The sequence below is a fragment of the Gobio gobio genome, assembly GCF_949357685.1.
Source record: "Gobio gobio genome assembly, chromosome: 2".
NCBI lineage: Eukaryota > Metazoa > Chordata > Actinopteri > Cypriniformes > Gobionidae > Gobio > Gobio gobio.
The window spans coordinates 48,768,335-48,784,307 of NC_137098.1; the positions used below are offsets into that span (position 1 = coordinate 48,768,335).

The 15,973-nt window shown below is 39.2% G+C and overlaps 1 protein-coding gene across 4 annotated transcripts in view; it reads left to right on the forward strand.

Moving 5' to 3' along the window:
• vps13c (vacuolar protein sorting 13 homolog C) overlaps window positions 1-15,973 on the forward strand; it is a 63,430-nt gene that overhangs the window by 24,862 nt on the left and 22,595 nt on the right. For 2 of the 4 annotated variants that reach the window (XM_079845689.1, XM_079845686.1), the window contains 28 exons: window positions 18-134; window positions 251-354; window positions 439-606; window positions 874-906; window positions 2,340-2,644; window positions 3,021-3,168; window positions 3,278-3,386; window positions 3,461-3,588; window positions 3,688-3,844; window positions 3,991-4,070; window positions 4,318-4,377; window positions 4,455-4,611; window positions 4,699-4,818; window positions 5,168-5,271; window positions 6,872-7,039; window positions 7,115-7,419; window positions 7,621-7,768; window positions 8,299-8,449; window positions 8,544-8,671; window positions 8,784-8,944; window positions 9,452-9,705; window positions 10,147-10,370; window positions 10,473-10,565; window positions 11,180-11,635; window positions 11,756-11,911; window positions 13,234-13,492; window positions 14,130-14,290; window positions 14,439-14,560. In XM_079845689.1, the coding sequence (XP_079701815.1) occupies window positions 18-134; window positions 251-354; window positions 439-606; window positions 874-906; window positions 2,340-2,644; window positions 3,021-3,168; window positions 3,278-3,386; window positions 3,461-3,588; window positions 3,688-3,844; window positions 3,991-4,070; window positions 4,318-4,377; window positions 4,455-4,611; window positions 4,699-4,818; window positions 5,168-5,271; window positions 6,872-7,039; window positions 7,115-7,419; window positions 7,621-7,768; window positions 8,299-8,449; window positions 8,544-8,671; window positions 8,784-8,944; window positions 9,452-9,705; window positions 10,147-10,370; window positions 10,473-10,565; window positions 11,180-11,635; window positions 11,756-11,911; window positions 13,234-13,492; window positions 14,130-14,290; window positions 14,439-14,560 (4,576 nt within the window). Of the gene's footprint in view, window positions 1-17; window positions 135-250; window positions 355-438; window positions 607-873; window positions 913-2,339; window positions 2,645-3,020; window positions 3,169-3,277; window positions 3,387-3,460; window positions 3,589-3,687; window positions 3,845-3,990; window positions 4,071-4,317; window positions 4,378-4,454; window positions 4,612-4,698; window positions 4,819-5,167; window positions 5,272-6,871; window positions 7,040-7,114; window positions 7,420-7,620; window positions 7,769-8,298; window positions 8,450-8,543; window positions 8,672-8,783; window positions 8,945-9,451; window positions 9,706-10,146; window positions 10,371-10,472; window positions 10,566-11,179; window positions 11,636-11,755; window positions 11,912-13,233; window positions 13,493-14,129; window positions 14,291-14,438; window positions 14,561-15,973 lie in introns of all 4 variants that reach the window. The other 2 variants (XM_079845687.1, XM_079845688.1) reach the window with 2 other exon arrangements.

Here is a 15,973-nt window from a genome sequence, read left to right on the forward strand (position 1 = left end):
TGTCTATGTTTTCTTAGTGTCCAAGGGTTCGAAGGACTCTAGTGTTGTGAACTTTAAGCTGTCCGCTGTGCTTGGCTCCTTCAGAGTGGCTGTCTGCGATGACAGAAGCAACATTGCTGACATACGGATCCAAGGTAGAAAAAAAGTGTCTGTACATCGAAGTCTCATTGTATTATATATTCATTTAATTTCCTTTCCATAAGAATGTTTTCTGCAAGTTAACCAAACATGTTACTTTCATTTATGTCAGGCATTGATGCATCTGTGGTGGTCCAGGCCAGAGAAACGGATGTTTTTGCCCGTCTGCGTGACATTGTGGTTCTTGATGTGGACCCTAAGACCATCCATAAGAAGGTGAGAGATCAGTCCTATTGTTTTTGGCAGATTTGCAGATGCCGAGTTAATGTGCTCCAGTCATATTTGTGTGAATACCACCAGGCGGTGTCAATTGTTGGAGAAGAGGTGTTCAGCTTCAAAATGACCTTGTACCCTGGGGCCACTGAAGGCGAAGGCTACACTGACACCTCCAAAGTGGATGGGAAAGTTATCTTGAGACTTGGCTGTATCCAGATCGTCTACTTGCACAAGTTTCTTATGTCTTTATTGGTGAGAATTAATGCAAATGCACTTACTTTTCCTATCTGTGCTCAAATGCTGTCGTCTGTATTATTCTTTCATCTAAAGTTAATACCAATAGATAAGTCACATATTGCTAAAACAAACTGGGACAAAGCTTTGAAAAATCAGTGTTTCTCTGTGTCTGTATTTTCTTTTGTTTTTTGTCTGGACATTTATGCCCCCCCCCCCCCCCCCCCTCCCCGACACCTTTTCTCCTCCTCATAGTTTTCGTTAACTGTGTCTTCCTCTTTTCAGGACTCTTTTAGCTATCAGTACTCTGCTGATGAGGTACAGGTTTGGGCATGCTGCATTAAAGTCTTTTGCTTTGCAGCTTAACTTCAATTGCACCTCTGCACACATTGAAACACATCTACACCCCACTAAACTGTACTGGATTTGTTGTGCACATAATTAAACCTTTAATTTCCTTGTAAAATGGAAACGTTAATCCAGGTTAACAACATTCACAGCAATGTTTATGACTGCTTTGTTTCTAGTGCAGTGGTTCTCAACTAGGGGGCCTCAGCAAACTTTCAAGGGAGTGGCAGGATGACTTAAAAGTATTTAAATTAATACAGTTCATAAAAGAAAATGATTAAAAAACTTAACAAAAACTTTGTTTTTATTGAAGAACATACAGTTCTTGAAACTTAATTAATTTGTTTATTAATTTAATATATAAACACAGATCCCAGATTATTTTAATAAAAAAAGTTTGAAAAAAAAAAAAAAGCAGCTTTGTCATAATTGCTGCAGAAATATTAAAAATATATTGGGGGGCCTTCGAGTCAAAAAGGTTGAGAACCACTGGTGTAGTGGCAGGTTAATACTAAATAGTTAATACTGGTTAAAAAATAACAAATAATATTATAGAAAACTGTATATTCTGAAAGCTGGAAAACTGTTTAGAGATATATAGCTTTGCTGCATTGTCATGAAAATGTAATTAGATTTACACTAAACAGATGCAGTTTCCAAGTGTTTTTTTTTTTTTTCAAACTATGGATCCCGCCATCTTCCATTTTTTGGAAAAAGGTCAGAAATGCCATGTCTTTTCTCAGTATCGAGTCAGTAAAAGATACCAATTCTTTTGCGGCTGCTAATGTTATTGAAAGTACATACTGCATCTTTAATGCTGTTTTGTGTTTTTGTAATTGAGTATATTAGCATTAATTTCTTAGTTTTAATTGTGAGGTATCCCTTTTCTAAATGTGAGATATTGTTAAAGAAGTGGACATTACATTTATGCAGATTCACCCTATGGTGTTCTTTAAATTCTGTAAAGCGCAGCATATTTAAGTGACTTGATCGCGAATGTGTGGATTTGCATGTGTGCCTGTATCTCATACTGCATACTGAAGTAGAAATCACTGAATTTTGAGATGGAATTTCGCACGATATGGATGCCTTGATTTTACAAGTTCTAACTTTCATCCTCTACATGCTTAATAGAAACAGCTCACCTGCCATACCCAAACAATATAATCATCAACTTTACTACTTTATCTTATAAAAAATATTGTTTCACATCAGCACTGCTTTTTCCACCCCTGTTGAATTTGCAACTTTTCGTTGTAAATGTGGCTTTCAGGCGTTTTAAAATACAAGAACATCCCTGCATGAATTTTCCTTACTATGGATCTCAAGCTGTTACATTTAAAAGCTTTCCTCACTCCTACTGAATTGCCATGTCACAATAAGCTGTTGGTTCTCTTCCATAGATGTTTGTGGATAACTTCCAGACAGCTAAAGAGGCTCTCAGTGCAGCCACGGCTCAGGCCGCAGAGAAAGCAGCTTCCAGTGTGAGGGATTTTGCTCTGAAGAGCTTCAGACTTGCCATGGACATCAGACTGAAGGCCCCCCTTATCATAATCCCTCAGTCCTCCACATCCTATAATGCATTTGTGGTTGACCTGGGTCTCATTACTGTGGGAAACAGCTTCTCACTGCTGGCAGCTGAGGGCTTCCCATTGCCTGCAGTTTTGGAGACCATGGATGTAAAACTCACGCAGCTCAAACTATCTAGGTAACAAAGAAAGCTGGAGATTTTTCAAAATTCATTTATGTGATTCGAAGCAGATTTTACAATCAAGTTAAAGAATCATGCATCATATCTTCTCAGTGGCTGTATTTTAGTATTATAAACAAACTATTAGTATTTACCATAATATTTAATATTTATTTAATTAGGTTAGTTGGCGAGGCAACATTTTTTGGTAAAAAAAAATGTGTTCATACTTATACTGTATATCAGCTTTTATTTCGTTTATATTAAAAAAGTGAATAGTTTTAGTTTAACAATAACGACACTGATCGTCTGAGTCTGTTTGGTGTTTGATTTAGATAATTTAGAGATAGCTCCTAACTTTCTCAGTCTTACATATTTGATCTTCTTTCTCCAGGACTGTTCTGAAGCATGATGCTGCTCATCTAGATATTGAAATTCTGGAGCCCATAAATCTAGAACTTTTAATCAAGCGTAATTTGGCTGCCACCTGGTACAACACAATTCCTGGAGTGGAGGTCAGAGGAGTACTTGTGTCAATGAACGTGAGTTTCGAAAATGAAAGTGTTTAATCTAAAATCTAAAATGGGACTTAAAGATGATTGCCTGGAGAGAACTATAGACTAAAGATTAGTATTTTTCTGCCATCTGTAGATGGCTCTCGGCCAGGAGGATTTTGGGGTCCTCATGAGAATCCTAGCAGAGAACATTGGCGAAGGAAGCAGGATTGCTGCACTGGAGGGATCAAAAACTTCTGCTAAAGGTTTAATCTCTCACTAAATTTCTGTCAGTAAAGTTTGTCTTTGAGGGCTTAATTTTACCCTGTTTCTTCCACAGATGAAGCTATTATAGATGAAGGATTGATAGAGACGCTTCCTGTGGGGGCAGGGCTTCAACCTGCATTGACCAATGGTGCTTTTACTGAGAATGTTGTCAATGTGCTGCTCAATTTTGAAATCAAGGAGGTGAGTTCTTATTTTTAGTTGTCTTTGAGTCATAACTCCAGATTTGTTGACTAGGAATCTGGTGTGTACTGAGAATCCTTTATCTTCCCATTCTTGTAGGTTATGCTGAAGTTGAAAAAGTCCAAAAATGGGCAAGAGTCTCCCTTTTTGGTTCTCCATGTAGCTCAGCTTGGAATTGATACCAAAGTTCGAAAATATGACATGGAGGCCACAACATACATCAAAACCATCTCCATGAAGTGCCTAGAGTTCCCTGGTTTGTATTGCTTGGTTTAAAAGCCTCACAGTGCAAAGCAACACAATTTCAATAAATTAGTAGAATTCATTTATATTTGTGAGCCTATAAACACATATTTTAAATATATAATATAAACAAATCTTCTTCTTTTTTCTTCTTCTCAGATTCAAATGGAGAGCCGCTCTGTATAATCAGTTCCTCTGTGGAGTCAGGAGCAGATCTTTTTGAAGTCAAATATTTTAAGGTAGCTGTTTCTTTCTGATGTACAAATGTGAGTGCATAATTTCAATCATTGCATTATTACATGAGCGCTAGCTTTTAATTATGAAACTTCCATACAGACATTGTTAAAAACCTCCTAGATTGTCAAGTGATTGTATTATTTATTAATGTATTCCTAGAATTACTGGAGAAATCTTTATGGAAGACAAACAAGTAACAGGTCTTGAGAGCTTCCAGGTCTTAAACTTGTTTGATTCTTGTCTTTTTAGGCTGATCGAAATGGGCCCAACTTTGCTAGTGTTTACCAGAATACTGAGCAAAAGATCAATGTAAGCATCTGTAAATAATGTAATATAATATACAGTTTTGGAAATTGAGGGTGTAACAGGCCTTTGTGTGTCTTTAGGTGGTATTCTCCTCTTTAGACTTGATGTTGCACACTGAGGCTCTCCTCTCCTCTATGGACTTCCTGTCTGCTGCCCTGTCCACCAGCAGTCTGCCCTCACCTGAGAGAGAGAGCAAAAAGAGTGACGACATGAGAACTACTACCTCAGCTAAATCCAGTAAACACACTCACTGAAACTGAGCGAAACACTGAATTATTTCACACATTTTAAGAATGATGTAATGAAGAATTGTTTTTGTCTTAGCTGCACTGAGCTCTCCCTCTGATGGTGACATCATTGACCTGATGGTGAATATGCAGCTTGGTGCATTTAATGTGTTGGTGTGTGACCAGAAGAGCAACATGGCAGACATCAAGATTCAAGGTATGAATCCATTTTATTTTTTTTTTATTAAAAAACACCATATGCTATTTTTTGTTTTAAACTTACTACATTACTGCTACTGCAAAACAATAATAAATTACAGGTATATAATTTATTATAATTACAATATTATGCATATGCTATTAAATACTAACGTTTAGTATTTTGCCAGAAATTGTTATAATCATTTTGAAGTATTGTATAGTTTTTTTTAGCAATAATTCTAAATTTTTTATATTAAAGCAACTTGTTTATTTGTTTTCTGTGTATCGTCTGCTTATATATATTTCTTGGTTATTCTAAAGCTGGTTTTGTTTGGTGGTTGATTATAAATCTGCTCCTCCTGTAGGTTTGGATGGTTCTCTACAAATGCAAGGAGCTCGGACACACATGTCCACACGTCTGCGTGACTTCATCGTCATCAATGTGGATCCTAAAACAATTCACAAGAAGGCAAGTTTTTTAACTTTTAATAGACTTTTACCACGTCCCTAAAGTCAGATTCCGTGTCCAGAGATCGGGTCGTCGGGGGCCTCGCCCTCGACTGTCGCCCGATCCACTATGCACCGGCCCCTTACGCTCCCTCCTGCAGGTGGTGAGCCCACAGGAGGGCGGCCCTACATGACTCCTTCGGGCTGAGCCCGGCCAGACCCCATGGGGGGAGTGGAACCTCGGATTCAGGAGGAACAGTGTGGTTTTTCTCCCGGTCGTGGAACACTGGACCAGCTCTATACCCTTTCCAGGGTGCTGGAGGGTTCATGGGAGTTTGCCCAACCAGTCCACATGTGTTTTGTGGATTTGGAGAAGGCATTCGACTGTGTTCCCCGTGGCATCCTGTGGAGGGTGCTCTGGGAGTATGGGGTCGGCGGCCCCCTGCTTAGGGCTGTTCGGTCCCTGTACGACCGGAGCAAGACCTTGGTTCGCATTGCCGGCAGTAAGTCAGACCTGTTCCCGGTGCATGTTGGACTCCGGCAGGGCTGCCCTTTGTCACCGGTTCTGTTCATAATTTTTATGGACAGAATTTCTAGGCGCAGCCAAGGGCCGGAGAGTGTCTGGTTTGGGCACCACACGATTTCGTCGCTGCTTTTTGCGGATGATGTTGTCATGTTGGCCTCCTCAGACCAGGACCTTCAGCGTGCACTGGGGCGGTTTGCAGCCGAGTGTGAAGCGGCTGGGATGAGAATCAGCACCTCCAAGTCCGAGGCCATGGTTCTCAGTTGGAAAAGGGTGGATTGCCCACTTCAGGTTGGTGGAGAGTTCCTGCCTCAAGTGGAGGAGTTCAGGTATCTTGGGGTCTTGTTCACGAGTGAGGGAAGGATGGAACGGGAGATTGACAGACGGATCGGTGCAGCTTCTGCAGTAATGCAGTCGATGTACCGGTCTGTCGTGGTAAAGAAGGAGCTGAGCTGTAAGGCAAAGCTCTCGATTTACCGGTCAATCTACGTTCCTACTCTCACCTATGGTCATGAGCTGTGGGTCATGACCAAAAGAACAAGATCACGGATACAGGCGGCCGAAATGAGCTTTCTCCGTAGGGTGGCTGGGCGCTCCCTTAGAGATAGGGTGAGAAGCTCGGTCACTCGGGAGGAGCTCAGAGTAGAGCCATTGCTCCTCCACATCGAGAGGAGCCAGCTGAGGTGGCTCGGGCATCTATTTCGGATGCCTCCTGGACGCCTTCCCAGGGAGGTGTTCCAGGCACGTCCCACCGGGAGGAGGCCCCGGGGAAGACCTAGGACACGCTGGAGGGACTATGTCTCCCGGCTGGCCTGGAAACGCCTCGGGGTTCCCCCGGAAGAGCTGGAGGAAGTGGCTAGGGAGAGGGAAGTCTGGGCGTCTCTGCTTAGACTGTTGCCCCCGCGACCCGGCCCCGGATAAGCGGAAGATGATGGATGGATGGATGGATGGAGACTTTTATCATTCATTTAATGATTTACTATTTTATTTACAATTTTATATTTTTAATTTTGGATTTTATATAAATAAAGTACAGCTGAAGTGAAAGTAAAGTGAACTGCAATATTTTATTTGTTTTCGGTTATTTATGGTTCTCTAGGCCATATCCATCGTAGGCGATGAGGTGTTCAGCTTCAGCATGAGTCTAACACCCAAAGCCACTGAGGGGGCTGGGTATACAGACACTTCAAAGGTCGATGGTAAAGTGAAACTCAACGTGGGCTGTATTCAAGTGGTCTACCTTCACAAATTCGTCATGTCGTTGCTGGTGAGTTTGAATTGCACACATGGCCTCTCTGCTAATTCGAGCACACTATCTTACCATTACTTTCTCTCTCTATAGAATTTCAGTAATAACTTCCAGGAAGCTAAAGAGGCTCTCAGTGCCGCCACGGCTCAGGCCGCGGAGAAAGCAGCTTCCAGTGTGAGGGATTTTGCTCAGAAGAGCTTCAGACTTGCCATGGACATCAGACTGAAGGCCCCCCTTATCATAATCCCTCAGTCCTCCACATCCCATAATGCTGTGGAGGCGGACCTGGGTCTCATTACTGTGGGAAACAGCTTCTCTCTGCTCCCAGTGGAAGGTCGTCCACTGCCTGCTGTCATAGATAATATGGATATAGAGCTCACTCAGCTAAAACTGTCCAGGTAGCCCACTTCCATGAAGCTTATCTAGGATTCTCAGACGTACTTTTCAAAGTATAATTATATGCAGCATATGTCCATTTACACATCTGATAATTAACTGAACAGAACTAATTTCATGAATTTTCAATGCCAGCATTCTAGTTGTCCATTATACAACTCTATATGTGTCCTCTTATACATCCTTTTGTTCGATATCATCAGAATTTCCATGGAGCAGGACTCAAATCAGCCTAGTTCAAAACTGTTGGAGCCAGTCAACTTGGTTCTGTCTGTTAAACGTAACCTGGCAGCATCATGGTACCAGAAGATGGCTGCCATAGAGGTGGATGGAGATCTGAAGCCCATGAAGGTCTGATGCCAGAATGCATTCTCTGCTTTTTAAAGTCACAATATAACAGAAGTAGCTTTAGTACTGTATGTGTATATATATATATATATATATATATATATATATATATATATATATATATATATATATATATAGTGTATTGTTGATCATCTTATCAAAAAGTCTGGTATGCATCACCAGAGAGAAATCGGTAGTTTCACTGCAAGATCAAGTTACGACATTTTGATTAAACATGGCAAGATCAAACTTTTTTTTTTTCTTGCATGAATCGTTCACACTAACATAAATTACATGCAATTAGAAAATTTTTAAATAAATTTAGAATATAAGAAAATACATTTCATGCAGACTTTCAATGGATTTAATGTCACAGTCTGTCTGTGGAAATTACTATTTTTATAAACTATAATAATTATTATAGTTTTGGCTGGTCCATATATTCTGGGATCTGGTTATAATTTATATAATATATGTAATTATAAAATTGGAGTGATTGTAGAAAAATGTATCAAGAATCTCACATGTTCCAGGTGGCTCTGTGTCAAGATGACTTGACTGTCCTGCTGCGGATTCTGATGGAGAACATCGGGGAGGCGACCAGTCTCCAATCTGACACACTGATTGGCTCAGAGGCAGCCCTTAAACAAGAGAGTGTGCTTGTTAGAGCACGTACGGCCACTGGTGAGAGAAGATGGTTAAACACAGATGTTTTGCAAAATGATCTTGCTTATAGAGAAGAACTCAACGGATGGGCTTGTTTTTTGTGTTTGTGTAGGCTCTGAGATTCTTGTGGAGACGCTGTCTGAAAAAAAACTGAAGGAGACCGAGCTCCTGGAGAGTGTCAAATTCAGCTTTAATGTTGAGTCGCTTGGTCTCACACTCTACAGTAACGACCCTGTACAGGTGTGTATAAAGCTTACAGATTGGTGAACAGATCAGTGACTGTTTACAGTTACAGTCCTTTGATAAAGAAAGTGAAAATTGTATCTCTCCCTCTCTATCTTTCTTTCTCTAGCCCTCTGTACATCAGGAGCAGTTGTGTTTAGGTGAATTTATGTTGCGTAAAATGGAGACTTCAGGCAAAATGTTTAGCAATGGCAACATGGAGGTTGCAACCATCCTCACCACATGCACGCTGGATGACAGAAGGAGCGGCATTAAAAGAGTCACATCCAGGTGATTTACACATAATAAAACCTAACACAATAACAAAAAAATATAAAATAAACTTAATTATATATTATTTATAAATTACAATATATGTACTACTGATCAAAAGTTAGGAATAATTACGTTTTTTGAAAGGATCATGTGACTGAAAATTGGAGTAATGGTTGCTGAAAATTCAACTTTGCCACAGGAATCACAGGAATAAATTACATTTTAAAATATATTAAACAGTTCATTTAAATTTAAATGAAAAAAATGCAATAAATCTGGCCTTGATGAGCATAAGAGAATTCTTTCAAAAACATTAAATGTAAAAACATGTTTTTTTTCTTGATATGAACATTTTAAACACTTAATTACAACTAAGAAACACGTTTATTTAATGTGACATTACTTAAAATGATTGACCTATAGAGAGCATTTCAGAAGAAATAAGCATCTACTTTGTGTACAGTCCTGTTTCTAGGTCTCATTTCTCTGGTTTAATCTCTCAATATTGTTTTCCCCATATAGAATGCTGGGAAGGCGGGATGAGGAGACAACGGAGCCCATGATTGATGTGACATACTCTCAGAGTGTGGATGAGCGCTCAGTGGTGGCTGTGCTGCAGAAGCTCTATCTGTGTGCTAGCGTGGAGTTCCTGTTGGCTGTTGCTGACTTTTTTGTGCAAGCCCTGCCTACAAGTTTGCCTACACAGCAAGACAAAACCAATCAGCTGCCGCTCAAATACGTCTCTGAACCCAAAATCCATTGTGAACCTAAAGCAGGTATGAATGCTACTGCTGAAAAAATTAGCTGTTGCGTGTTAAATGCAAGATGTTGAGTGAAGCCAGTATATTGTAGATTTACACTGTAAAGAACTATTAGAATCTAAACCTGTAATTGCAATTGTAAAGGTTAAGTTTGTCATTTTTGTGCCACCAGCAGCGTCAAACTGAACTGCAAAACTAATGTTTGTGTCTCACAGTCCTGGAAAACAAGGAAATGTCAGGGAATGTGATTTCCAGACCTGGAAAAGTCATGGAAATTAATAAAATATTCATGGTCATGAAAGTAGTTAAATTCAGTGATAATACTGTACATTTTTTTTGGCTAGAAATAATACTTGTGAGTACAATGTCTATAAATAAAAAGAAAACGGAAAATGGAAACTCTGTGAAGTAATTTGTTTAAATTAGTTTTTTATGTAATATTTTATCTATCATCAGCACCAGGTCCGAGAACAAAACTCAGAGCAGTAGTGGTGGACCCAGAGGTGGTGTTTGTGGCTAATCTGATGAAGGCTGATGCTCCTGCACTGGTGGCTTCATTCCAGTGTGATTTTAGCCTGCTCTCTGAAGACACTGGCCAGGCCATGAAGGCCAACATCAAAAACCTCAAAGTGCTCGCCTGCCCCTTCATCAGGGCAGAGGGTAACAAAGCCGTGACCACTGTATGTTTACTGATTCCTACTAATGTTTTTCTGTTTTAACTCTATTTTTACAACAATTGTCTCTATAATGTTTTGCAAACTATGAATTTGTATTTACTGCAGGTGCTGAGACCATGCTCTGTTGAGCTTGAGACCAAAATGCCAACCAATGCTCCATTAACTGGTTCAGTAACTGTAGAGGAGGTCATAGTGAAAGTGGGTGTTCTTAACATTGATATCTTGTGAAATAACTAGAGGAACATATACATTACCATTCAAAAGTGTGAGGTTGGTAGGTTTTTTAAAAATGTTTTTGAAAGAAGTCCTACCAATGCTCCATTTATTTGATCAAAATACAGTAAAAACTGTAATATTGTGAAGATTATTACAATTTAAAATAAGCTGAATTTTCAGCAGCCATTGCTCCTGTCTTCAGTGTCACATGATCTATCAGAAATCATTCTGATACACTGATTTGTAGCTCAAAAAAAGTCTGCTCCACAGGGGAAACTGTGATACTGTTTTTGTTACAATAGAAATGTCTCTACCTTCACAGTTAATCAATGTAATGTGTCCTTGCTGAATTAAAGTATTAATTTCTAAAGAAAATGTATTAACAAATCGTACTGAACCCAAACTTTGCTCCCTAAACTGTAAAAGACTGCACCTTTCACTTTTTTTGTGTACAAAGATGCCGTTACTGTATGTCAAGATTATCGAGTAAATGTATACAGTATTATGCAAACATATTATCTTTTCATTACAAATCATTTGAATATTTGCTTATCTGTGTTGAACTAACATGCTGTTTCTCCGTCTTGCTGTCTCAGATCTCTCCTATCATTCTTAACACTGTCATTACCATCACGGCGGCCATGGCACCCAAACCTAAAGAAGAGCCATCACAGCAGACGTCCAATGACCTGAACAGTCTCTGGTCTTTGATGAAAGTCGCTAATGCAAACTACTGGTTCCTTGGTGTGGACACGGCCTCCGAGGTTACTGAGAGCTTCAAGGATGTGGACTGCAGTAAAGACGGAGAGAGTTTTAGCATGAGCGTGAAGGTGGTGCAGGTCACGTTGGAGTCAGGCTTGGGCCATCGGACTGTTCCCTTGCTGCTTGCAGAATCAATGTTCACCGGTACTGCTCAGAACTGGTCGTCATTGCTCAGTGTCTCTGCAGATATGACACTGGAGGTGAATTACTTCAACGAGACTCATGCAGTATGGGAACCACTGCTTGAGAGAGTGGACAACGGGAAACAGAGGTGGAAGCTCAAATTAAGCGTAAGTAGAATTGCACTTCTTTTTTTCACTTCTGCTTATAAACATGAATCCACATTCCCACCCTGTCAAATATCTTGCAGGTTGTTCTGTTACTGATTATTTGTGTGCTTCTGTGTATAGATGAAGAATAACCCTGTTCGAGATAAAAGCCCAGTTCCTGGGGAGGATTTTATTATGTTGCCAGACCCTCGCACAGCCATCAACATATGTTCCAAAGACACCATGAACATCACAGTGTCCAAGTGCTGCCTCAGTGTCTTCAACAACCTGGCTAAGGTAAACAAAAAGTGACAATAAATTCCTTTATATTGTTTCAAAAGATTTCCATCTCAAATAAATGTTCTTTTGAACTTTTCATTCATCCCAGAATCCTGAAAAAAGTATGGTTTCTACAAAAATATTAAAGGATTATTCACTTCAAAATGAAAATTCCCTGATATTTCACTCATGTCTTTCTTTCTTCAATCGAAAAGTTTTTTGAGGAGAACATTCCAGGAACACATATATTTTTCTCCCCATCATAGCCTTCCATGGCAACCAAAATGTTGAAGGTCCAAATCAATGCAGTTTCAAAGCGCTTCAGAGGCTCTGTGCAATCCCAGGCGAGAGTAGGGTCTTATCTAGCGAAACCATCTGTAATTTTTTAAGAATAAAATAAAAATGAATATACTTTTTAACCTAAATTGCGACGTGCCAAGGATTGCGCAATCACGGCGGAAGTACCGCCCCCGTGTTTACAAAGCGCACATGCAAAGACAAATACAAACGCCCTTTATCAAAAAAAAAAGGTAAAACAACGATCTCAGATGATTTTGAAGTTGAAAATGGAGTGTTTTTGGCAAAGGGCGCTTGTATTAGTCCTCACACGTTCGCTTGGGGCGGTACTTCTGCCTATGTCTGCTGGTGTGTTCTTTCCGACGTGATTGCGCAATCCTTGGCACATCGCAGAGCAGCGCAAGATGAGCAATTTAGGTTAAAAGGTATATCATATATATTTTTTTTTTTTAAATGACCAATCGTTTCGCTAGAAAATACCCTATTCCTCATCTGGGATCGTGCCTCTGAAGCCCTTCGAAACGCTTTGATTGCATTTATTTGGACCTTCAACATTTTGGTTGCCACGGAAGGCTATGATGGGGAGAAAAATCCTGGAATGTTTTCCTCAAAAAACTTAATTTCTTTTCGACTGAAGAAAGAAAGACATGAACATCTTGGATGAGATGGCGGTAAGTAAAATATCAGGACATTTTCATTTTGAAGTGAACTAATCCTTTAAGTAGCACAACTGTTTTCAACATTGATAATAAGAAATGTTTCTTGAGCAGCAAATCAGCATATTAGAATGATTTCTGAAGGATCGTGTGACACTGAAGACTGAAATAATGACATTTTAAAATAGAAAACAGTTATTTTTAAATGCATTAATATTTTACAATATTACTATTTTATTGTATGTTTGTTAAACAAATGCAGCCTTGGTGAGCATAAAAGACTTCTTACAGAAACATACAAAAAGCTTACCAACCTCAAACTTTTGAACAGTAGTGTATGCTATACATATAAAAATGAAATTTGTTAATTCATTTCTCTCTTGTCAGGCGTTCTCCGAGAGCACAGCCTCCACTTTTGACCATTCTCTCAAGGAGAAATCCCCGTTCACCATTCGCAATGCATTAGGCATTCCTCTCATTGTTCAGCACAGCGCTAACCTGCGTTTGGTTGGCTCATCCTCACCGGGTAAACTGCACGAATTGCCTGTGGATAAAAGTGTGGATTTAGAACATTCATCTTTTGAGCGTTCATCACGACTGTCTGCCCTGCAGAGGCAGGAAAGCTGCTTATTCAATCTCAGCATAGGTCAGTAACATGGATAATATACACCTCGTAAACTGTACAAATGCCTTTGGTTGAGTCTCAAAACCTAGTTAGCTGCCTACCTAGATAGCATTTTTGGGTATATTATGCACTTAGAAAGTTCAAGCATGTCGTAGTTGGTCACTCAAAGTTTTAGGAAGACCCAACTCTATGTGTGTCGCCTTTCCATTAAACATATTTTATTGGGCTGTCCCACCATTGATGCAAATAGACACAATTTGTATGTAGTAAGTTCACTTAAGGACTTGTTTAGTAAGATTTTACCAGAAAAGGTTTTAGAATTTTGATCATATGTTAATGTAAAACATCTTGTATAATATTAACTGCTGTTTTTTATTTTATTGTATTTATGCAATTTTTTCTAACTTTTTTTGCCAAGAAGATAGCCTCAGATGCTGACATGGCATTAAAAAGCTATATTACCAAGACTCATTGACAATTTTTTACTTGAGTTACCCATACAAACCTATAGTAAATCAGATCTAGTTATTCTATTTGTTATAGTTCCCTTTTTTTATATTATCCTATAATATTTTAGCTATAGTCTTAATAATTTGTAGGTCATGAAATATAGTTAAATGCAATAACCTAATCCTAATCTTAAATGTCCTCTGTGCAGTTCCCTCAGGTTACAGTGAGATTTCAAATATCCCGTTGGGTAAGCCTGGCCGCAGACTGTATAATGTCAGAGGACCCATGCAAATGGAAGCTGTGTCTGTACTGCTTCAGGTTAATGCCAGCGAGGGCAACAAGGTCATCACAGTACGGTCCCCCCTACAGGTTTGTCTGCTCACTTTGCCTGCAGAGAGCATACATCTGCCCACCTGTCTGGATAAAGAAATAATCCGTCATGAAAATGACCTTCTTAAAATCACGGTGACATTGATATGTCTTCTACTTTAACTGTATGTTAATTATGTGTTAACAGATAAAGAACCATTTCTCAGTGCCTTTTGCCATTCTGAAGTTCTCTTCTGAACTTGGAGTGATGGTGAATGTAGGGGTTGCTGAGCCTGAGAAGGAGTGTCATGTTCCCCTAGAAGCTTACAGGTATGGACTGAGAAGTGTAATTGCCTTCTTCGTTTCAGTGCATTTGAGTTTAAAACTGTAAAGAAGATCTTTGACTACATATCATGCATATTTACAATTCAATCACTATACCAAGGTTGTCAAGCGTATTGTTTCCATGCACCAGGTGCCTTTAGAAAACATTTACATATGAAATTAGAGAATATTAATCAAACTACATTTTTGACAAAAAAAAAGAGAAGCAAAATACTGCTCTTAGCTGGATGACTTCGGATTTAGGGTGTGTTCAAACTTGGCATGTTTGGATCGATTAACACAAACCCAGGTGCGATTACTCTGTTAGGGTGCGTTCACACTTGTAGTTCGGTTTGTTTGGTCCGGACCAAAAAACAAAAACAAGACATATAGTCCTGGGGCCTATACCATGAAGCCAGTTTAGCTGGCTAGCCAGATATGTTTATGATTAGTTTGTGCCAATCCTGGGTTTTAGGTACCATTAAAGTGGTTTCCCTTTTAGCAGTGTTCATCTCCATAGTAACTTATGCTCCAAGGCTAACCTGCTCCAGGGCAGGTTATGTTCTGGATAAGAGATCTCAAACTGAAATTGCTGTGGGTACACCTCTGATGCAGTAAAGTCACTCCCCCTTTTTCTACTCCAAATTAAAGGTTACTACATAGCAAATGGTTTTTAAAGACTGAAGCGTCTGGCTTTTAACCATGCTTATTTATAATAATAATAATTTTGAATGATTTAGATATTGTTTATGTAATTATTATACCCATAATCAATTACACATGTATCATTCTAGTTAATCAATCATTTATAGGCACTTTGTTAAAATTAATATAAATAGCCTATATAAAGGTCATACAAATAAGCTTTAAAATCAATAAATAAAGCTATTAAAAATTACTACATGTGAGCTTAAATGTTAAAATCTCTCTATATATCAACTAAACTATAACTTTTACTTGCATTGACGTACAAGATTTCTCTTTAAGTTGTCCTCTTTCATAGACAGCTCTTTTCTTCTTGCTGTGTAAATTTGATTAAATTCTTATTATTTTTCAATCGTGTAATATTCTGCAGAAGAGAGAAATGAATCTCACTGCTTCTCTCGCGAGAAGTTTCTCTGATCCACAGCATGTGATTGGCTGTTCACTACTGATGTCACAGCTAAACTCCTAGACTCAGGATCAAAGCCTGAGTTGACAGAGAAAGCTGATGATCAGCATCATGGGACCACCAAAGCCTGAATAGATTGGTTTGGTTTTGTCAACTCGAAACTAATCCTGTAACCCTGAGTTTGTTAAACTACCATCATGGTACAGGCCCCTGGTCCGCTTAGCGTTCACACTGGCATTTTTAACAGCAAACCTAAAGTTACCGAACCAAAGGCATAGGGATACGGTCACAACCTGATTGGTCGGCTT